General features: G+C 50.7%; 1 protein-coding gene across 4 annotated transcripts in view; it reads right to left on the bottom strand.

Annotated features, from left to right (window-relative positions):
• COL4A6 (collagen type IV alpha 6 chain) overlaps positions 1-15,977 on the bottom strand; it is a 281,441-nt gene that overhangs the window by 7,552 nt on the left and 257,912 nt on the right. For all 4 annotated transcript variants that reach the window (XM_032331816.1, XM_032331817.1, XM_032331818.1 and 1 more), the window contains 15 exons: positions 14,924-15,145; positions 14,363-14,524; positions 12,546-12,716; positions 11,766-11,909; positions 11,187-11,312; positions 10,306-10,487; positions 8,556-8,619; positions 7,451-7,525; positions 6,836-6,943; positions 6,635-6,742; positions 6,032-6,103; positions 5,572-5,697; positions 1,752-1,868; positions 1,261-1,422; positions 995-1,093 (listed from right to left, as the gene is read on the bottom strand). In XM_032331816.1, coding sequence (XP_032187707.1) covers positions 995-1,093; positions 1,261-1,422; positions 1,752-1,868; positions 5,572-5,697; positions 6,032-6,103; positions 6,635-6,742; positions 6,836-6,943; positions 7,451-7,525; positions 8,556-8,619; positions 10,306-10,487; positions 11,187-11,312; positions 11,766-11,909; positions 12,546-12,716; positions 14,363-14,524; positions 14,924-15,145 — 1,938 coding nt within the window. The remainder of the gene's footprint in view (positions 1-994; positions 1,094-1,260; positions 1,423-1,751; positions 1,869-5,571; positions 5,698-6,031; positions 6,104-6,634; positions 6,743-6,835; positions 6,944-7,450; positions 7,526-8,555; positions 8,620-10,305; positions 10,488-11,186; positions 11,313-11,765; positions 11,910-12,545; positions 12,717-14,362; positions 14,525-14,923; positions 15,146-15,977) is intronic.

Genomic DNA, 15,977 nt, shown 5'->3' on the forward strand with positions numbered 1-15,977 from the left:
GCATAACCTGAAAAATACGATTCGTCTCCCTGGAAGTTGTGAGAAGCGCTACAAAGGAAATGAACAGCTCAGTGACAGTGACACAGACTGTGACGGTGAGCTGAGGGGTTCCTGGGGTGGAGAATCTGCTTGAGAAAGAGTAACAAGTGGCCTCTTAGAAGCAGGGACATTTAAGCTGAGACCATTAAAGATGAGAAGGAGCAGGGGTGGAGTGGAGGGCAAGAGGACTCAAGGAAGTAGACCTCACCTGTGCAAAGGCCCTGGGGTCAACTGGGTTGGCTAAATGAAAGAGGCTGGTGTGGCAAAGAAGGGGAACAGAAAAGAGGAAGGGCTGATGATGGGGATGAAGAGGGAGTTGTCCCATGGGACTTTGGGAACCACAGTTCATTGCTCTGCTATGGGAGGCCAGTGGAGGATTTATGTCTTACAAGATCTGACTGCTTCATGGAGAAATGATTTTTTGGGGAGCTGTCCAACAGGGGAGGAAGCCATGAGGCCAGTTAGCAAGTCACTGCAGTGATTCCTTTGAGAACTGGCTGTGCCCTGGACCCAGGTGGCAGCCAGGGAGGGGCTGAGAGGTGAGTAGATGCACACATATTGAGGAGAAGCAGCCCGCAGGGCTTGCTAACAGTTTGGGTGTGCACGAGGGGATGGTGGTAAAGGATGGAAAGAGTCCTTCATTTCCAGAATTGAGCCCATGGCTACGTGGCGACGAGTGCAAACCAAACTGAATGTGCCTGCAGAGGCAGAAAGAGTGCAGAGGGGACATCAGCGGCTGGACCCATGGTGGTAGTGACCTTCAGTTCCAGAAGCGGCCAGGGGCAGCGATGCCCCAAGCTGGGGAGATACCCTCCTTGGGGGAGCTTCATTCAGCTGCCTCAGACATCCAGGCTTTCTTGGTGTGGTAAGCAGTGTAGGTAGGCTCCTGTAGGTTCGTGACCCCCAGACCCATCCCTCGAGCTCGGGAGCATCCAGGAACGTGCTCTCAACTCACCTCTGGGCCCCAACTTCCCCTTCATTCCAGGAAGTCCTGGGTCTCCAGGTGGCCCAACTTTGCCTGGAATCCCCATGAAGCCAGGCTCACCTCTCATGCCTGGCAAAGTCCAAGGGAAAGCAAGTTAGGGCCTGGCACGGTGGTGCAGGTGGGGGACAGTGGGGTCGAGACTGGGCCGATTTGAGGGTTGGAAGGGCATGATCAGGAAGGGGCCATCTCTAACTGTGGAGTGGGAAAGGGCCCAACAGCCAGCCGTGCAGCCATACCTTTCAGTCCTAGCTCTCCAGGGAGGCCGGAGAAACCTGGAATTCCTTGGTCTCCTGTGGGCCCTTGAGGGCCAGGAACTCCAGGGAAGCCAGGGTCTCCAGGGTCACCTTGATCAGAGGATGGCCCAGGGGGCCCTGGGGGCCCCGGGGAGCCGGGGCGGCCTAAGGATAAGATCAGAAGAGGAATGAGGGCAGATGACCTGGAAGCGGCCACCACCAAAGGCCTTGGGGCTGCTAGGAAGCCAAAGCCCATTCCCAGGGCAGAGAATGTTCCCTTGCTGTATGTGGGGTCCCAGTGCCTGGACCTTCCCAAACCCTCCAAGCAAATGCAGCCCGTTCCAGTCCCCTGTGTCCCTGCTGGGGGAGGGATGTGGGGGCCAAGCAGGCCCATGTATGTCCAGCAGTAGGAATGCGGCTGGACTGTATCAGGATCTCTCCCAAATCTGGACAAAAGGCAAAGGCCAAACCTCTTCGGGGCTTCCTGTCTTTACCTCGCTCTCCATCTAGGCCTGGTCGCCCAGGGTCACCAGGCTGTCCCACTATGACTGAGGGCAAGGAGAGGCCTGGGGCACCGGGCAGACCAGCAGGACCCTGGAGACCTGGGAAACCTGCAAAGAATAAATGAAAGGTGCCACTATGGGCTTGGTATGGTCAGGCTTTTCCAGAGAAAATGGAAGCGGGGAGCAGACCGGCGAAGGGCAGCAGACACACAAGGTCACGGTGATTCCTTGTTCTCGCCTGCCCCACGCTCCCTCCTCCACAACACCCCCACCCCCAGTAGGTGCCTCGGTTCCTCCTCGGGATGGAGCTTTGGAAAGTTCTAGCTCTCAGTGTCACTGGAAATGGAAATATTTCAGACAGATTTCCCTCAAACGGGGAAGAAAAGAAGGCATGATGAGTACAGCACCTGGAATTGAAGTTTCCTGAAGTTTTTTTAAACCTCCTGGCCCTGTAGCACATTTTCATTGAATTATCCAGTTATGTCTGGGGCTCCCCAGAGAAAGTAGAAGGGGTGGGGTGGGGCATGGGCTCCAGCCAAAACAGCCGCCTGCTGGGTCTGAGTGGAAGTCCCAAGAGGGCTGCAGCTACCAGTGTCTTCTAGGGCTCATTTCTGGGTCTTCTACGTAAACTGGAAAATACTTTTACAGACAACTCATGATATCAGCTGGATGCTTGCATAATTTCTCTATATCATATCCCCTCCCCCCTTTTGATCAAAGAAAAAAGCCATTTATTAGAGTGGATACAAAAATACTCATCTGCTCTGATATTTTTTACGTGTTTTCCATTTGTGCAACGATTTCTACTACAGTGCTCAAAACCAGAAAATTTCAATGGATGACAGATTTATTGAATATGCACACAAAGACATGGGTGGAGTCTTGGTCGGAAATCACATCAAAGCCATACGTAAAATGTTGAAGTCCGTCTTAAACTTGTAGCATAAAAGAAATGTATTTATTATTTTGGCATACTCTAGAATACATTCCAAGGAAGAGAAATAGATTCCACTGGTTGATAAACTATTCTGGTGCTTGAGATGATTTTTGTTTGTAACAATAAAATCCAAAAGTACTAATGTTGAATTTTTGTTTTTCTGATGAAGAAAGCCAAAAATACTAAGGTGGAACTTCTTGGGCTTCATTAAAGAAATAGTAAATCCATAAAAATGCATAAAGAAAGATGGCAGATGAGTGAATTCCGGTGGTTTTTACAGCTCATTAGTGAACTGAATGCAGATGGAACATAAAGGACAAAAAAGTAAATTTCAAGAAAAGGCTTATTCAATTATTATAGGTCTGGAAACAAGACAAAAGAAAACAAGAAAAAACAGTTGTAAAGCCATGTGATGCTACTTCTAAGTATGGTCAGTTAGGTCTCGATGAACCTTTCAAGTAATTTTCTTTGTCACAAAGATAAACATCTGAAAAGAAAGACATATTGTGTTTTTTCCTGAAAATATAGCTTTATATATACACATACATATATTTATATATATATATAGTGAAGTGAAGCAAAAAGCAATAAGCAAGACACCAGATAGTACTATGGGTAGCACACAGACTATAAAAAGCTCCCATAGTAGTTTTTGGAGGTGCCTTCTCTTTTTACCTGTTTCTTGAGTTTTGAATTCCACCAATTTAGCATGAAAACTGAAATACAGGTTCTACTGATCTCAAGTAGTTAAAAAAAAAAAAAGTTCACGTATTTCTTTAACAATGAGGCACTTTAAAGGAGTATATGAAAATGCTGGGTGGCATGTTTTTCCAACTCATTTGAGTGTCTAAGACTTAAGCCTAGATACACAAGTACAGCCTCTAAATATTTAGTGCAAATGAGAAAATGAATGGTGGGATTCAAAATTATTTAGATAAAGGTATTTTAGGACAGGGACTGGTTTAGGAAGTTTGCTTTGGAGTAAACCTTCATTTTACACTGATTTCTACAATCATAACAGAGATAGGTTTCTATGGGGGGAAGATATTTGCTGTGTACTTTTAAAACTGTGTTTTAATTAGATATTGAGAGGAGCAGAAGAATATTTATAAATAGCAAGTAAAAAAAATCACCCAGATAAAAATGAGCATCTCTGTTCCAACCACCCAATTTAAGAAAAAAGAAGAGGGCATTACCTTTGAATTTCCTTGCATGCCCTTCACAGATCCCTACTACCTTCCCTCCCTTCCAAGGGGCAACCACTCCTCAATTTTGTGTTCCACATTCCCAGTTTGAACATATGTATCTGTGTCCTTAAAAGATATATTGCTTGTTTTCATTTATTTATAAACTGGTCAGTGGAATCATACCCAACGTCTTTCTCTGCAACTTGGGTTTTTGTTTGTTTGTTTTTTCTTTGTTTGTTTGTTTGTTTTAAATCAACATGGTGTTCCTGAAATGTAGGCATCTTCACATGTGCTTTTTACTACATTTGTCACTGTGATTTTCTTATTACCACAGAGAGTCAAAGGAAATGGATAATTTAATGACTAGGCATCCATAGTCAAGATGGGAAACCATCTGGGTTTTGCTTCTATCCGGGCCCCCTCTTTCTACCTCCTGTGAAAAAAGCCACACTCTCTGCCTATAGGCTCAGACCCTGCAGGAGCCCCCACTCGGGAGAAGCTGCTGGCTTTCAGAAAAGAACAGGTTGGTCCAGACCAAAAGAAAGAGGAAACACAGAGAGAGCAGATGCACCAATATAAAATTCACTAGAAAATGAATTAGTGTAGGAATTAGTTCCTGGAAAACAGACACGCATTATACAAACATGCACATAAATAAGAGGCAGGGGGCCCTCAAGCTCCACGAGCAAACGGAGGTGCAGAACATTTTGCAAATAGGATTGCCCTGGGAATACATCATGATATAACGGACGTTTCTTAAGCACCTACCATGTGCCAGATGCTGTTCTAAGTGCTTTCATACCTACTACCTCACTCCTCATTGGTTCCTCACCAAACCTGCGCAGTTGATTCTCTTATTATGCCCATTTTATAGAAAAGGAAAATGAAGAGTCCATTGAGGACTGAGGGGTGAGTCATTTCCTTGTTCAAGGTCATATAGCCAGTATGGGGTAGAGCTGGAATTTGAATCCAGCAGTCTGACTTCAGAGTCCATACTCCTAGGTAAGATGCTACACTAAATTTGTTTCCTGTCTTACATCGAGTGCCTTGTATCTGGGTCTTAGGAACATTCCCAAGGAGAAGGAGAGAATCAGAATTCATTTTCACCATTTATGAGGTTGGGAAGGGAAGGCTCAGAAGGAGACTTCAGATGACACCCTGAGTCAGGGCTGAGATGAGGGCAAAAACTGCTTTCTAGTAAACCCCACAGATCCTGAGTGCCTGGGGAGTGCCTATCCTACGGAGACATTTATCCTCTTAGTCTTGGGCTCCTTCCGGCAGCCATGCTGTCTTTTAAGGACCCTGGCAGTGGCGCGCCATCCACCCCGGATGTTGAGGAACTTCTGGCAAATCTCTTGCTAAGTGGACAAGCCCTGTCCCTCAAGACCGTTAAAGTCAGGCCCTGGCCAAGGGTGCAAGAGAGACCCTGGGGTTAATAAGGGAGAGCAGGAGGGAATAAGGAGGCTAAAGGGAGCTCACTGGACTTCTCTCCCTGACATGCCTTCTGAAAAAGCCCTAAGCATGGCCCCCAGCTCAGCAGTCAGTTCCATTGAGTTCCATGATCCCTAGGGACATGAAGATATGCACAACTCAACCCTGTGAGCCATGTGGCCCTGAGGAGCCCCAACCTTGGCTCCCTGGCCGGGCCTTACTCAGCTTCTATAAGGCTTGACTTGGACTCACTTACCTCGGCCACCTTTTTGTCCTTTCATTCCTGGCTTCCCTGGGGCTCCAAGGCCAGTTCCTGGAGAACCTCTTTCCCCTTTGGGACCAGGCAGGCCAGCTGGCCCAGGCACGCCGGTTATACTAGGTCCTAGGAGGAGATGCAGACAGAGGACGGACAGAACTCAGTGCAGCTGAGGCCCTCATGCCTAGCTCACAGGCTCAGGGACTGTGTGACACATGCCAGAACAGGAGTACTTAAGTAACCAGAAGGAGAGCTCATTCTGGGTAGAAGGATGAACTTCTTCCCCCTCCTCCTTCCTCCACAAATCAAGGCACCTCAGACCGGGGCAGGAGGGGGCTGGCAAGGAGATCTATGAGCTGAAGGATATGGGATATCCCACAGTTGAGAACTCATGGCCAGCCCCCGCCAGCCTTCTGGAAGAGCTGATGCTCTCCTTCTTGCCCTTAAGGGTCTTCCTCACCTGGATTTCCATGGGTTCCCTTGGTTCCTGGAAGCCCATTCAGTCCATGTAAACCAGGAAGTCCAGGGAAACCTGAGGAGACCGAGTATCAGAGATGGCTCCAGCAACTTCTGAATCATGATGGGTCAGCCAAAGGTCCTGCACCCCAGGGCCTTGTGAAGTCCTCATTTTAAAGGTCCTGGTCTTTCTGGAGGCATTACTCAATGCTCTAAGGGAGAGAAGACCGTTCCCTAACCTCCACCCTAGCACTTCCTGACTCTCCTTAGAGACCCATACAGCTTTAAGAGAAGGGTGGTAGATGATTCAGTCTCTTTGAGAACACAGTGTGGCAATGCCAAGACCTAGAGGAGCCAGCAGCCAGAGACTCGCTGCCCATCCCTGATGCCTGGAAGACTACGTGTGCCAGGACGACAGCCTTTCTCGCTAACTCTTCTCTCCACGTATTCCATGTTCTCCTCCTCCGATTATCCATCATGTGACCCAGCCAGTGACTCCCCTGGAAATGACTTGCCTCCAGAGAGTGTCTCCTAATATAAAGGAATTGCTGTCCTTTTTCTGAGGGAAAAACCCCTTTCCCCATGACCCCCTCTCAAATACACATACCTTTGGTTCCCATTAGGCCAGAGGGTCCCAGGGGCCCAGATGCCCCTGGATGGCCTGGAGAACCTGGAAACCCTGGATTTCCTCTCATGCCTGCAGTCCCGGGGAGCCCTGAAAGAGAAAACAAGGCAGGAGCTCAGACTGGACCATGGCTTGAAGCCAACCCTCAGTTTTTCAGAATACAGTCATCAGGTGGCATGGTACCTGAAGATCCAGGAAGGCCAACATCTCCAGAAATCCCAACATTCCCATCTTCACCTTTGCTTCCTGGGAAACCCACATCACCAATGATGCCATCTGTTCCTTTCATGCCTACAAAATCAAGAAAAATGCTGAGTGTTCAGGCCCTGTTTCAGGCACCATGTTTCTTCTAGGGGGAGAGGCAGCAGGAAAGGAAATCTACTTGAAATCTCAAGAGAGTCAGGTCCAGTGAAAAGCCTCTGAAAAATATGGCAATGGTAGCTGTCTTTGCATTTGCAAGGTGCTGCCCACTAAGGTAAGTCAATGTGTTCTGAGTGCCCCCATAAGGAGTGGCAATGGGTGGAAATGACTGAGAACCAGTTTAGATAACTATAAACCAAGGAAGGGAAGCCATTATCCCAATGGTCTTACTAGACTTACCCCATGAGTCTCAAGGGAAAAGTAAACTGGTTTGCTTGGGGAAACTGTGGGCTGCCTTGAGTAGATATGTGTCAGGGTAGAAATTTCTCTGCACTGGATAGAAGTTATAGAACTTGGGGGTTGACCTCCCCAATTCCTCCTGATCCTCAGTTTTGAGGAGTCTCTGAGACACGTGAGATAAAAGGACAGAAGACTTACCTTTAAAACCAGACTCCCCAGGTTGTCCCTTGGGTCCTGGGCTACCGGAAATTCCAAATGTCTGACCTTGATCTCCTGGGGATATGAAGATATTGTCCAAGTGGTTAAGAGAAGCTAGACCTCATTTTGCAGCAAAGAGATCTTTTGATGGCAAAACCTTTTCAGATTCAATGTAGCCAGAGATGATCCTTCACAAAAGTATGCACTGGGCAAAAGCGACCAATCACCAAAAAAAGGCTGGGATGCTATCAGGCTATTGGCGAGAAATGCTGTTACATGAAGCATATCTCCACTGGGAAAACATCGCTAGGTTCAGTATGCGCAGAGAAGATGGGAGGAAGGGTGCTAAAACATCACCAGAATGAAACAATGATGATGGCAAGTATGGGAAATTTTGCTGCCCTGTGGGCTGGGTTCAGCAAGGGAAAAGACTGTCTTGAGCTGAGGCCCTCCTCTGCTGCTGAGTTTGGAAGGCAAGTGGGTCAAACCACTGTTTGTCACACATGTTTGAGGAGCAAAGTCTGAGAAGGGGGCTTGGCCAAAGAGAAAAGGTAAATCAATTCACTTCCCTTTGAACACTGAGTTTCCTTCCCCAAGAACCCCGAGCCTGCTAGAAATCCACCTTACTCTGGAAACACCCATTAAAAGAGAAAATGCTCCTCAACTTTTTAAAAAAATATTGTTATGTTCAGTTAGCCAGCATATAGTACATCATGAGTTTTTGATGTAGTGTTCCATGATTTATCAGTTGTGTACAACACCCAGTGCTCATCACCACACATGTCCTCCTTAGTACCCATCGCTGGTTACCCCAGCCCCCCACCCCCCTTCCTTCTGTAAACTTCAGTTTGTTTCCCGGAGTCCAAGTCTCTCATGGTTTGTCTCCCTCTCTGATTTCTTCCCATTCAGTTTTCCCTCCCTTACCCCTGGTCCTACGTGCTGTTCCTTATGTTCCACATATGAGTGAACTCATATAATTGCCTTTCTCTTTTTGGCTTATTTCACTTAGCATATGTACAATGGACTATAACTCAGCCATCAGAAAGGATGAAGGCCCACCATCTGCATCAACATGGACAGGACTGGAGGGGATTATGCTCCTCACCTTTTGAACCTGGGAGACCAAATGTTCCTGGGAGTCCGGGAGCTCCACTAAGGCCCTGTGAACCCTTCAAAGCAATATAGAAATCATTATTTCTGCCGGGAGCTCGGGGCCTTCCACACTCTTGCCTCCCACCCACCCCTCATCTTCCCTGAACCACTGCCTAAGAAAGGTCTACTGTGTATGCTGTGGCGGGGGGGGGGGGTGCGGATGGGCATCCTGCGGAAGGGAAGGTGATGAGCCAAGGGTGGAAATGCGTAGTCAGGGTTTTTAGGGGAGGGACACTATCTGCAGATTAATCCTGGTCCCATCATTCATAACTTCCCAACAGCTATCAAAAGGAGAATCTTGGGAAATCAAGGTGTGGCTGTTGTAGCAAGTCTCCTTAAAAATACAGGACATAACCATCCAGCCAGATGTTTGGTGGTGCCCCCTGCAGACAGTCGGCTATCGCCCCCCCCATGTCAAAGCTCTGGAGCCATGATGCATAAGGAAAAGGATTGCTTCGTGGGGAAAGCGACAGCCCTCAGCTGCAGGTTGTGCAAGCTTCGGGTCCCTGCAAGGAACCACGTAGCAGGCAGGCTGTGCGCAGGTCCTGGAGTCTGCATTTGGGTTAATGTTACCATTTTTATAGAAATGCTTTCCCACTTTGACTCCATCCATCCAAGGGGTGGAGGAGTCCGGATCATCCAGCTAAGAATGTTTTCCTTTGCAGATGCTTCTGGGATGTGTGTGTGTGTGTGTGTGTGTGTGTGTGTGTGTGTGTGTTCTCTCCATCTCAAGGCCTGCTGCTTTTAAAGGGATGGAATTTTGCCTGCGAGGAGTGCAGGTGTTCTAGAATCCAGTTCATTTAGTCCCTTCAGTACTGCTGCTATGACGGCTACCACTTATCGAGAGCCCACCATTTGCTGGATACCAAGCTAAGCACTTTACTCAGATCAGCTCATTTAATTTTCACTGCTATCCGAAGGAGGTTTGAGTATCTTTTCCATTCTGCGCAGATGAGAAAAGCAAGGTTCAGGCAAGGTAAGCAATATGCACAGAATCACAGAGCTCATGAGCAGGGGAGCAGAGATTCGAACCCAGCTCCCTCTTATGGCGATGCCTACCTTATTGCCCTGCCTTTGAAGAGCTCAGACAAGCTGATTTGATTACTTGCCATTTGTCAGCAATGACCTTTCTAAAATCACAATGTCCAGAGCCCTGTACCAAAGTCTTACAATGCGCCTAGCTCAAGGTTGGGGCATTGAGGGGAGGGATGCCAGCAGTGGGGTGCAGACTTCTAGAAGAGCTTGTAAGGACTTGTTCTCAAGGCCTGACAATCTCATTGAGGAAATCGAGCCCACATAGAACCAACTGAGATTCACATAAGCAGTGAGAAGTGCAGCATGCCGGCAGGGCGGGACCTCCGAGACTCCCGGGGTAGTGGGCACCCAGGTCTGGGACCCGAAGCACGGGTGGGCATTTGCATTTGCAGTTAGCTGCAAAGCACGGGTGGGCATTTGCATTTGCAGTTAGCTGCAGTTAGCTGCTGCTCTGTGGCGGAAACAGCATGAACAAAGGCCCAGAGGAAGGAACCTTCAGGAAATGGGTGGAGGAAGGCCTGCCAGACTCAGGGAGAGGGCTTTGTCTGTGGTGAGGTAGGGGAAGAGGCCGGGAAGTGGGCTGGGGCCAGAAAGATGGGGCCCAGGGGTATGTCCCCTGCTACAGAGGCCCTTCCCCTGTGGAGAGAACAGGAGCTGGGCAAACTTACGCTTTCCCCTGGTATTCCTGGGAAACCTGTGATTCCAGGGGACCCCTTTAAGCCAGGTAAGCCCCGCTGTCCGGGGGAGCCAGGGATGCCAGCTCTCCCAATAAGTCCCTTGATGGTACTAGGGAAGCCAGGAGCTCCAGGCAAGCCTGGTGGCCCCGGGAGGCCAGCCTCTCCTTTGTCACCTAGGAAAGAAACAAAGGGCTTAGAAAAAAGACTCTGGGCAGGAGCAAACCTGCTCCCCAAGTTGTAGGACCCCAGGATCACAGGCAAATGAAGTGCAGCCTTGAGGACTTGGGGATGGCTAGCTCAGTGTGGGGGAGGGGATTGTGAAGGTGGGAGTGGGGGAGGTGCCTCCAGCCTTAGGGTGCACCAGTCAGGGCCACTCTGTCTCAACACTGCTGGTGCCCATGTCCCAGCATCTGCTAGGCTCCTCCAGGGGGTACAATAGCCAGTGATTCAAAACTTCAGTTTCAGGGGCGCCTGGGTGGCTCAGTGGGTTAAAGCCTCTGTCTTCAGCTCAGGTCATGATCTCAGGGTCCTGGGTTGAGCCCCGCTTCGCATCGGGCTCCCTGCTCAGCAGGGAGCCTGCTTCCCCACTCTCTCTCTCTGCCTGCCTCTGCCTACTTGTGATCTCCGTCTGTCAAATAAATAAATAAAATCTTTAGGAAAACAAAAACAAAAAACAAACTTCGGTTCCAGAGTGACAATGAACACTGGGAGCCTGGAAGCCCAGATGCCCCGCAAGCCCAGAGAAGGCAGCCTCCTTGGACCCCCTGCTGCCACCCACATTGCCACTCTGGGGGGCTTTGTGATGGGGGCCTTTTCTCAGGAGGGAAGTTGAGGATGAGCATTTCTCCTGCCGGTTGCCTGCCCCCCGGCACCTCTGGGCCCAGGAAATCCATCAGATCCAGCTGAGCCTCTCGAGCCTTTGTCTCCTTTGAACCAGAGGTTCAGCATGGGAGGTCTTGGGCTGGGTATTCCAACTGGCCCCGGGTCGCCTCGGTCTCCTGCAGGGGAGGGGGGTGGAGATTGTGAGACCCTTGTGAGAGGAAGCTTAGACACAGGGTCAGGCACGAGCTGACCTTTCATCTCTGCTCCTCCCACACTACCCACAGGCCTCCTTTCCAGGCCCTTCCCTGGCTGGCCCTGGTCCCCTGACTTCCCACCTACGTTCATGCCCTCTCCTTTGACAGGCCCAAAGTCGGCCAGCAACTCTGAAGCCTACTGCAAAGTCCCCTCCACTGAGCAACAGGGAGCATGTGGTGAGGCCTCTAACACATGGCGAAAACTCAGAAGTCATTAGGTCTTATGGCTTAAAAGCCATGGGATGGGGTTCAGAAACCCCCAGTCTTATTATCTAACACAGGGTGGGTACAAGCCACAGCAGCCTCAAGGTTGACAAATAAAACATACCTTGGGAAGCAAGGCTAGCAAGTTCAGAACTCAGTTCCCCAGCTCACCTTTTTTACCAGCACTACCAGCCCGTCCAGATGGTCCCACTCTTCCGGCGGAGCCAGAAATTCCCTTTAATCCACTTGCGCCAGGAATACCAGGGAGACCAGGCATCCCAGGAAAGCCAGCCAGCCCGGCAGACCCCTTCTCACCTGTTATGAAAAGAGAACTTCTATTATTATCCCCATTGGACATACAAGGAAATGGAAGCTCAGAGAGGTTAAATAACTTACCCCAAATCACACAGCTTGGCAGCTGCAGAGAAGGGATTCCAACCCAGGTTTCTCTAACTCCAAAGTCCCAGCTGCTAACCCTTACATATAATACTACTTCCCTAAACAGGGACATGGCACTGAAGCGACAGGAGGGAAAGAGGAAGTGGGTGCCTTTCTTACCATGTGCCAAGTTAGAGCTCCCGAGTGGCACAGGGAAAAAAAAAAAAAAGTCTAGGACTAAGAGGCAGGGAGATGAGCCCTAGCTGGGTGCTGTTGCTAATTGGCTGTGTGACCTTGGACCTGTCATTTGCCCCTATATAAAAAGGAGACGTCTCCTATCCAACCTCGGGTGGGCTAGTAGAAACTGAGAGCCATCGGACACCATGGAAAATGGTGGGGCGAATGAGAACAACCAGCATGGTGGTCATTGTTCTGGGCCTTCCTGCCAGCGTCATCCGGCTCAGCACTCCACCCAGCCAGTAGCGAGGGTGACTCAGCTTAGGTGGGAGCCTTCCCTTAACACTGGCCCTGCCTGACCCTCTTAGCACAGAAAATCCCACCCGCTTCACTTACCCTTCGGACCTGGCAGGCCTGGCAACCCAGTGTTCCCTGGCGAGCCTGAGCTCCCCAAGAAGCCAACCAGCCCTGGAGATCCTGGAAAGCCTTTCAGCCCTGGCAGGCCTCTCTTTCCAGCTGATGAAGGGGGACCTGACTCGCCTCTTACACCTTTCTTTCCAGGATGTCCTGAATTAGCATAAGAGAGAACATGGGACAGTGTCAAGGGAGGCTGTGTCCAGATCTGGGCCGGTGCCCACTCCCATGGCTTCTGGTTGGCTGGGTGGGTGTTGGAAATGGTCTCTTAACAATGGCCCCATGCAGGTGGCTAACTGGCAGGCTTCTAGGCTGGCTGAAGCCTTAGCTTTCACCATCCCGAGAAGCACACATGCCAATGGCTATCACTCTCAGCGTGGCATGGCGGCTGGCAGGGCACGCAAACCCCTTCCAGTTAGAGCTTCTTCCCCCTTTTATGAATGGGGTTCACATCTTTGCCTGTGAATGGGGCTCTGGGAAGCCAGGGAGGCAACTGGACCCTGGCTTCCTGGTACGTACTGTCTGAACCATGCCACAATGGCTGTTTCCTGAGCCAATCCGGGGAAGTAGAGGTTAAAGCTGAGCCATTGTTTCAGCCTCCTAGGGAGCCATGGAGACAGGGCTGCCCTTTTAATCCTTCTTGCAAGCAGTTAAATCAGCCAGTTCCTTGGCCTTAAGATTGAAAGACCCCCTAGTGCCAAGTCCTGTAGAAATCCCCAAGGCCCATTTGGTCTCCTAGGTATTCTGGGATTTCTTTCACCGGGGTTTAAGTTGGTCAATGGGATTAACCTCCTGAGCTGCTGCCCAAGTAGAATGTTCAGGTACAAAGCGAGGAAATTAAAAAACCAAAGGATTAAATCAGTGACGACAGATGTGTTTGGGCCCCCAAGGACCTCAATGAATGGCTGACTTGGCTTTCCACGAATTGAAAAGCATCCAGTAGCCACAAGCCCCAGGATTCTAATGGGGGGCTGGGAAGGGGATTCCACAACAAGGGAAGGAAATTCAATGGGGGCCAACGCCCCAGCATGAGTCCGGGGACCCCTGGCTATGCCAGGTTCTAGTGTATAGTCTGTGAATGCCTTGAGCAGGGAAGCCAGTGGGGGTGTTAGCCTGTGAGCTTGCCTACTGTTTTCTCACCTGGACAGCCCATGGGAAGACCCCAGAAACACAGAAGGATAAAAGGGATAAAAAGGGTTTTAGTGGCTCGGCAGAAACTCAACTACAGTCATGTGGCCAGGAATAAGGGGAGGGGGGGTCACGTAGTCACTGAGGTAGGGGTGAGGTGGGTAGTATGAGGAGCAGGTGCACCATGAACGCTAGTCTGGAGCCAATGGGTGGATGTCAGCCCCACGGCCCAGGGACGGCTGCTTTGGCTGCAGGTCCTCAGAGGCACGGCCTCCGGAGAGGCAAGTCACCATACAGCCGCCCTCTTCCCAAGCTTCCCCACCCCAACCCTGATCCCAAGCAGGCTCCCCACAGTCCCAGCCAAGCCAGTGGAGATGGCTAGACCCACCTGCACAACTAGGGCACTTCCTGAACTGGGAAAGGGGGAGCGAGGCCATGGGGAAGGGACAGGGAGGGACGTGTGCTACCCTTTTGGAAGCTAAAGTGCAGAAATCTCTTCTGCTTGGCACTGCCAGGGCCCCCTGAGACTGGGAACCGTGAGAGGTTGAGAAGGTCGAGGATCCTTCTAGACCCTGCCCCTGGTGCACTGCTGTGGTTGCCCCCCAGGGCGACAGGGCCCAGGGCCCCGGCTTAAGGCTGTCAAGCCGGGGCTCCTCCTCCAAAGGACCTACCTGAAGGGCCGGGAAAGCCTGGTGCACCTGGGAGCCCGGGTTTGCCCTTGACGCCAAACAGACCCTGAGGCCCTGGGGGCCCTGGCTGTCCCACGTGGCCCGGCATGCCGGGGCTGCCCCGCTCACCTTTGGGGCCTAGCAGGCCCGACTTCCCAAGCAAACCTAATGAAAGGAAGGGACAGATGATCAACAGCCTGGATGGACAGCAGGGACTGGTCACCAAAGCAACTTGCAGCACAAGACGTTGGCCCAGGTTACATCCCCGGTGTGGTGGCCTCCTCTGCCCCAGCCCTTGCTGCTCTTGCCCTAGTGACAAATCAGATCAGAGGCTGTACACGAAACCCAACTCACTCTTACAGTTACTTCGGGATTTACGAAGTAAGGAGAACAGACTCCAGCGATTTAAGAAAAAGTCCCCAGAAGTGAGAGACAGAACAAAATGGCTTTTCAGTGTCACCCCTCATGGGTCCATTACCCCAGACTCAGGTGTCTATTCATGCAAGGATATACTGGTCACTGAAAGACTTTCTGTAGATTGTTATGTGAGTCAAAAAGAGTCACCCTTGGGTCCCAGAAGGCCAGAGTCTCCAGGAAATCCTTTGTCCCCTGGCAATCCCTGGAGGCCTTGCTCTCCTGGAGCACCATCCTCAGCGCCAAAGATGTCACCGGGTGCTCCCTTGGAACCGGGTAAACCTGGACTGCCAAGTTTCCCGGGCAAGCCATCTTTTCCAGGGAGCCCAGGAAACCCAGGCAAGCCCTTCTCCCCACGAGGTCCAGGAAATCCTAAATGTAGAGAGGCAAAAAATAAAAAGGCCATGGAGGTTTAGAAGGGATAGGTCTGGGTGGAGATCCCTGAGACAGATTTTGGTTTTTCTATTGCAAAAGCTAATATTTTGATAATGTATGTCACTTCTCTTGAAAGGCAGGAGCCCCTGGTCCTGGGAGGATGCACCCAGAGGCGGGGATGCACCATGCAAGCTGCAGAAGTTTCTAGCTCAGTAAGGCCTTGGGCTGAGCCCAGTAACCCACTCTCCGGGCTGTTTCACAGGCCAAAGAGCACAGGTTATATACCCAGGACTCCCTGTCAAAGGCCCAATTTCTTCTGCAGTCATCTCCCCCTGCTGTCATGTCTTCCTCTTCCTGGGTGGTCGGAGGGGATTGAAGCTGGGTAAATAAACCATGGAGGACATGGCCCATGACAAGCCCCATGCTACAGAGCAGGGTGGTTCTCAAACTGTGTGTGGGTCAGAACTACCTGGGGAGGGGGTGCTTGGCCATACCCACATGGCTGAGCACCCCCACCTAGCGCCCCCCCCCAGCTTCTGAGCTAGCTCTGCCGAGGGGCCAAGACTCTGCATTATTAACAGGTTCCCAGGTGATGCTGGGGCCGCAGATCTGGCAACAGAGTTTAAGACCCCCTGGTGCAATGGAGAACAAGCTTGCAACAGGGTGTGAGCCAAGGGGTAGAAAGGAACCCCTTCCTTTTGACTCATTTCAATCTCTTTGTCTGACCTGGAAGGAATGGAGCCCAGAACTTGCCAGAGGCTTGGCAGTCAGCTAAGGGGGAGCGGGGGGGGGGGGGGGGAATCCTAGCTCTCTCACTAGTGGCTTCACA

The sequence above is a fragment of the Mustela erminea genome, chromosome X, assembly GCF_009829155.1.
Source record: "Mustela erminea isolate mMusErm1 chromosome X, mMusErm1.Pri, whole genome shotgun sequence".
Taxonomy (NCBI): domain Eukaryota; kingdom Metazoa; phylum Chordata; class Mammalia; order Carnivora; family Mustelidae; genus Mustela; species Mustela erminea.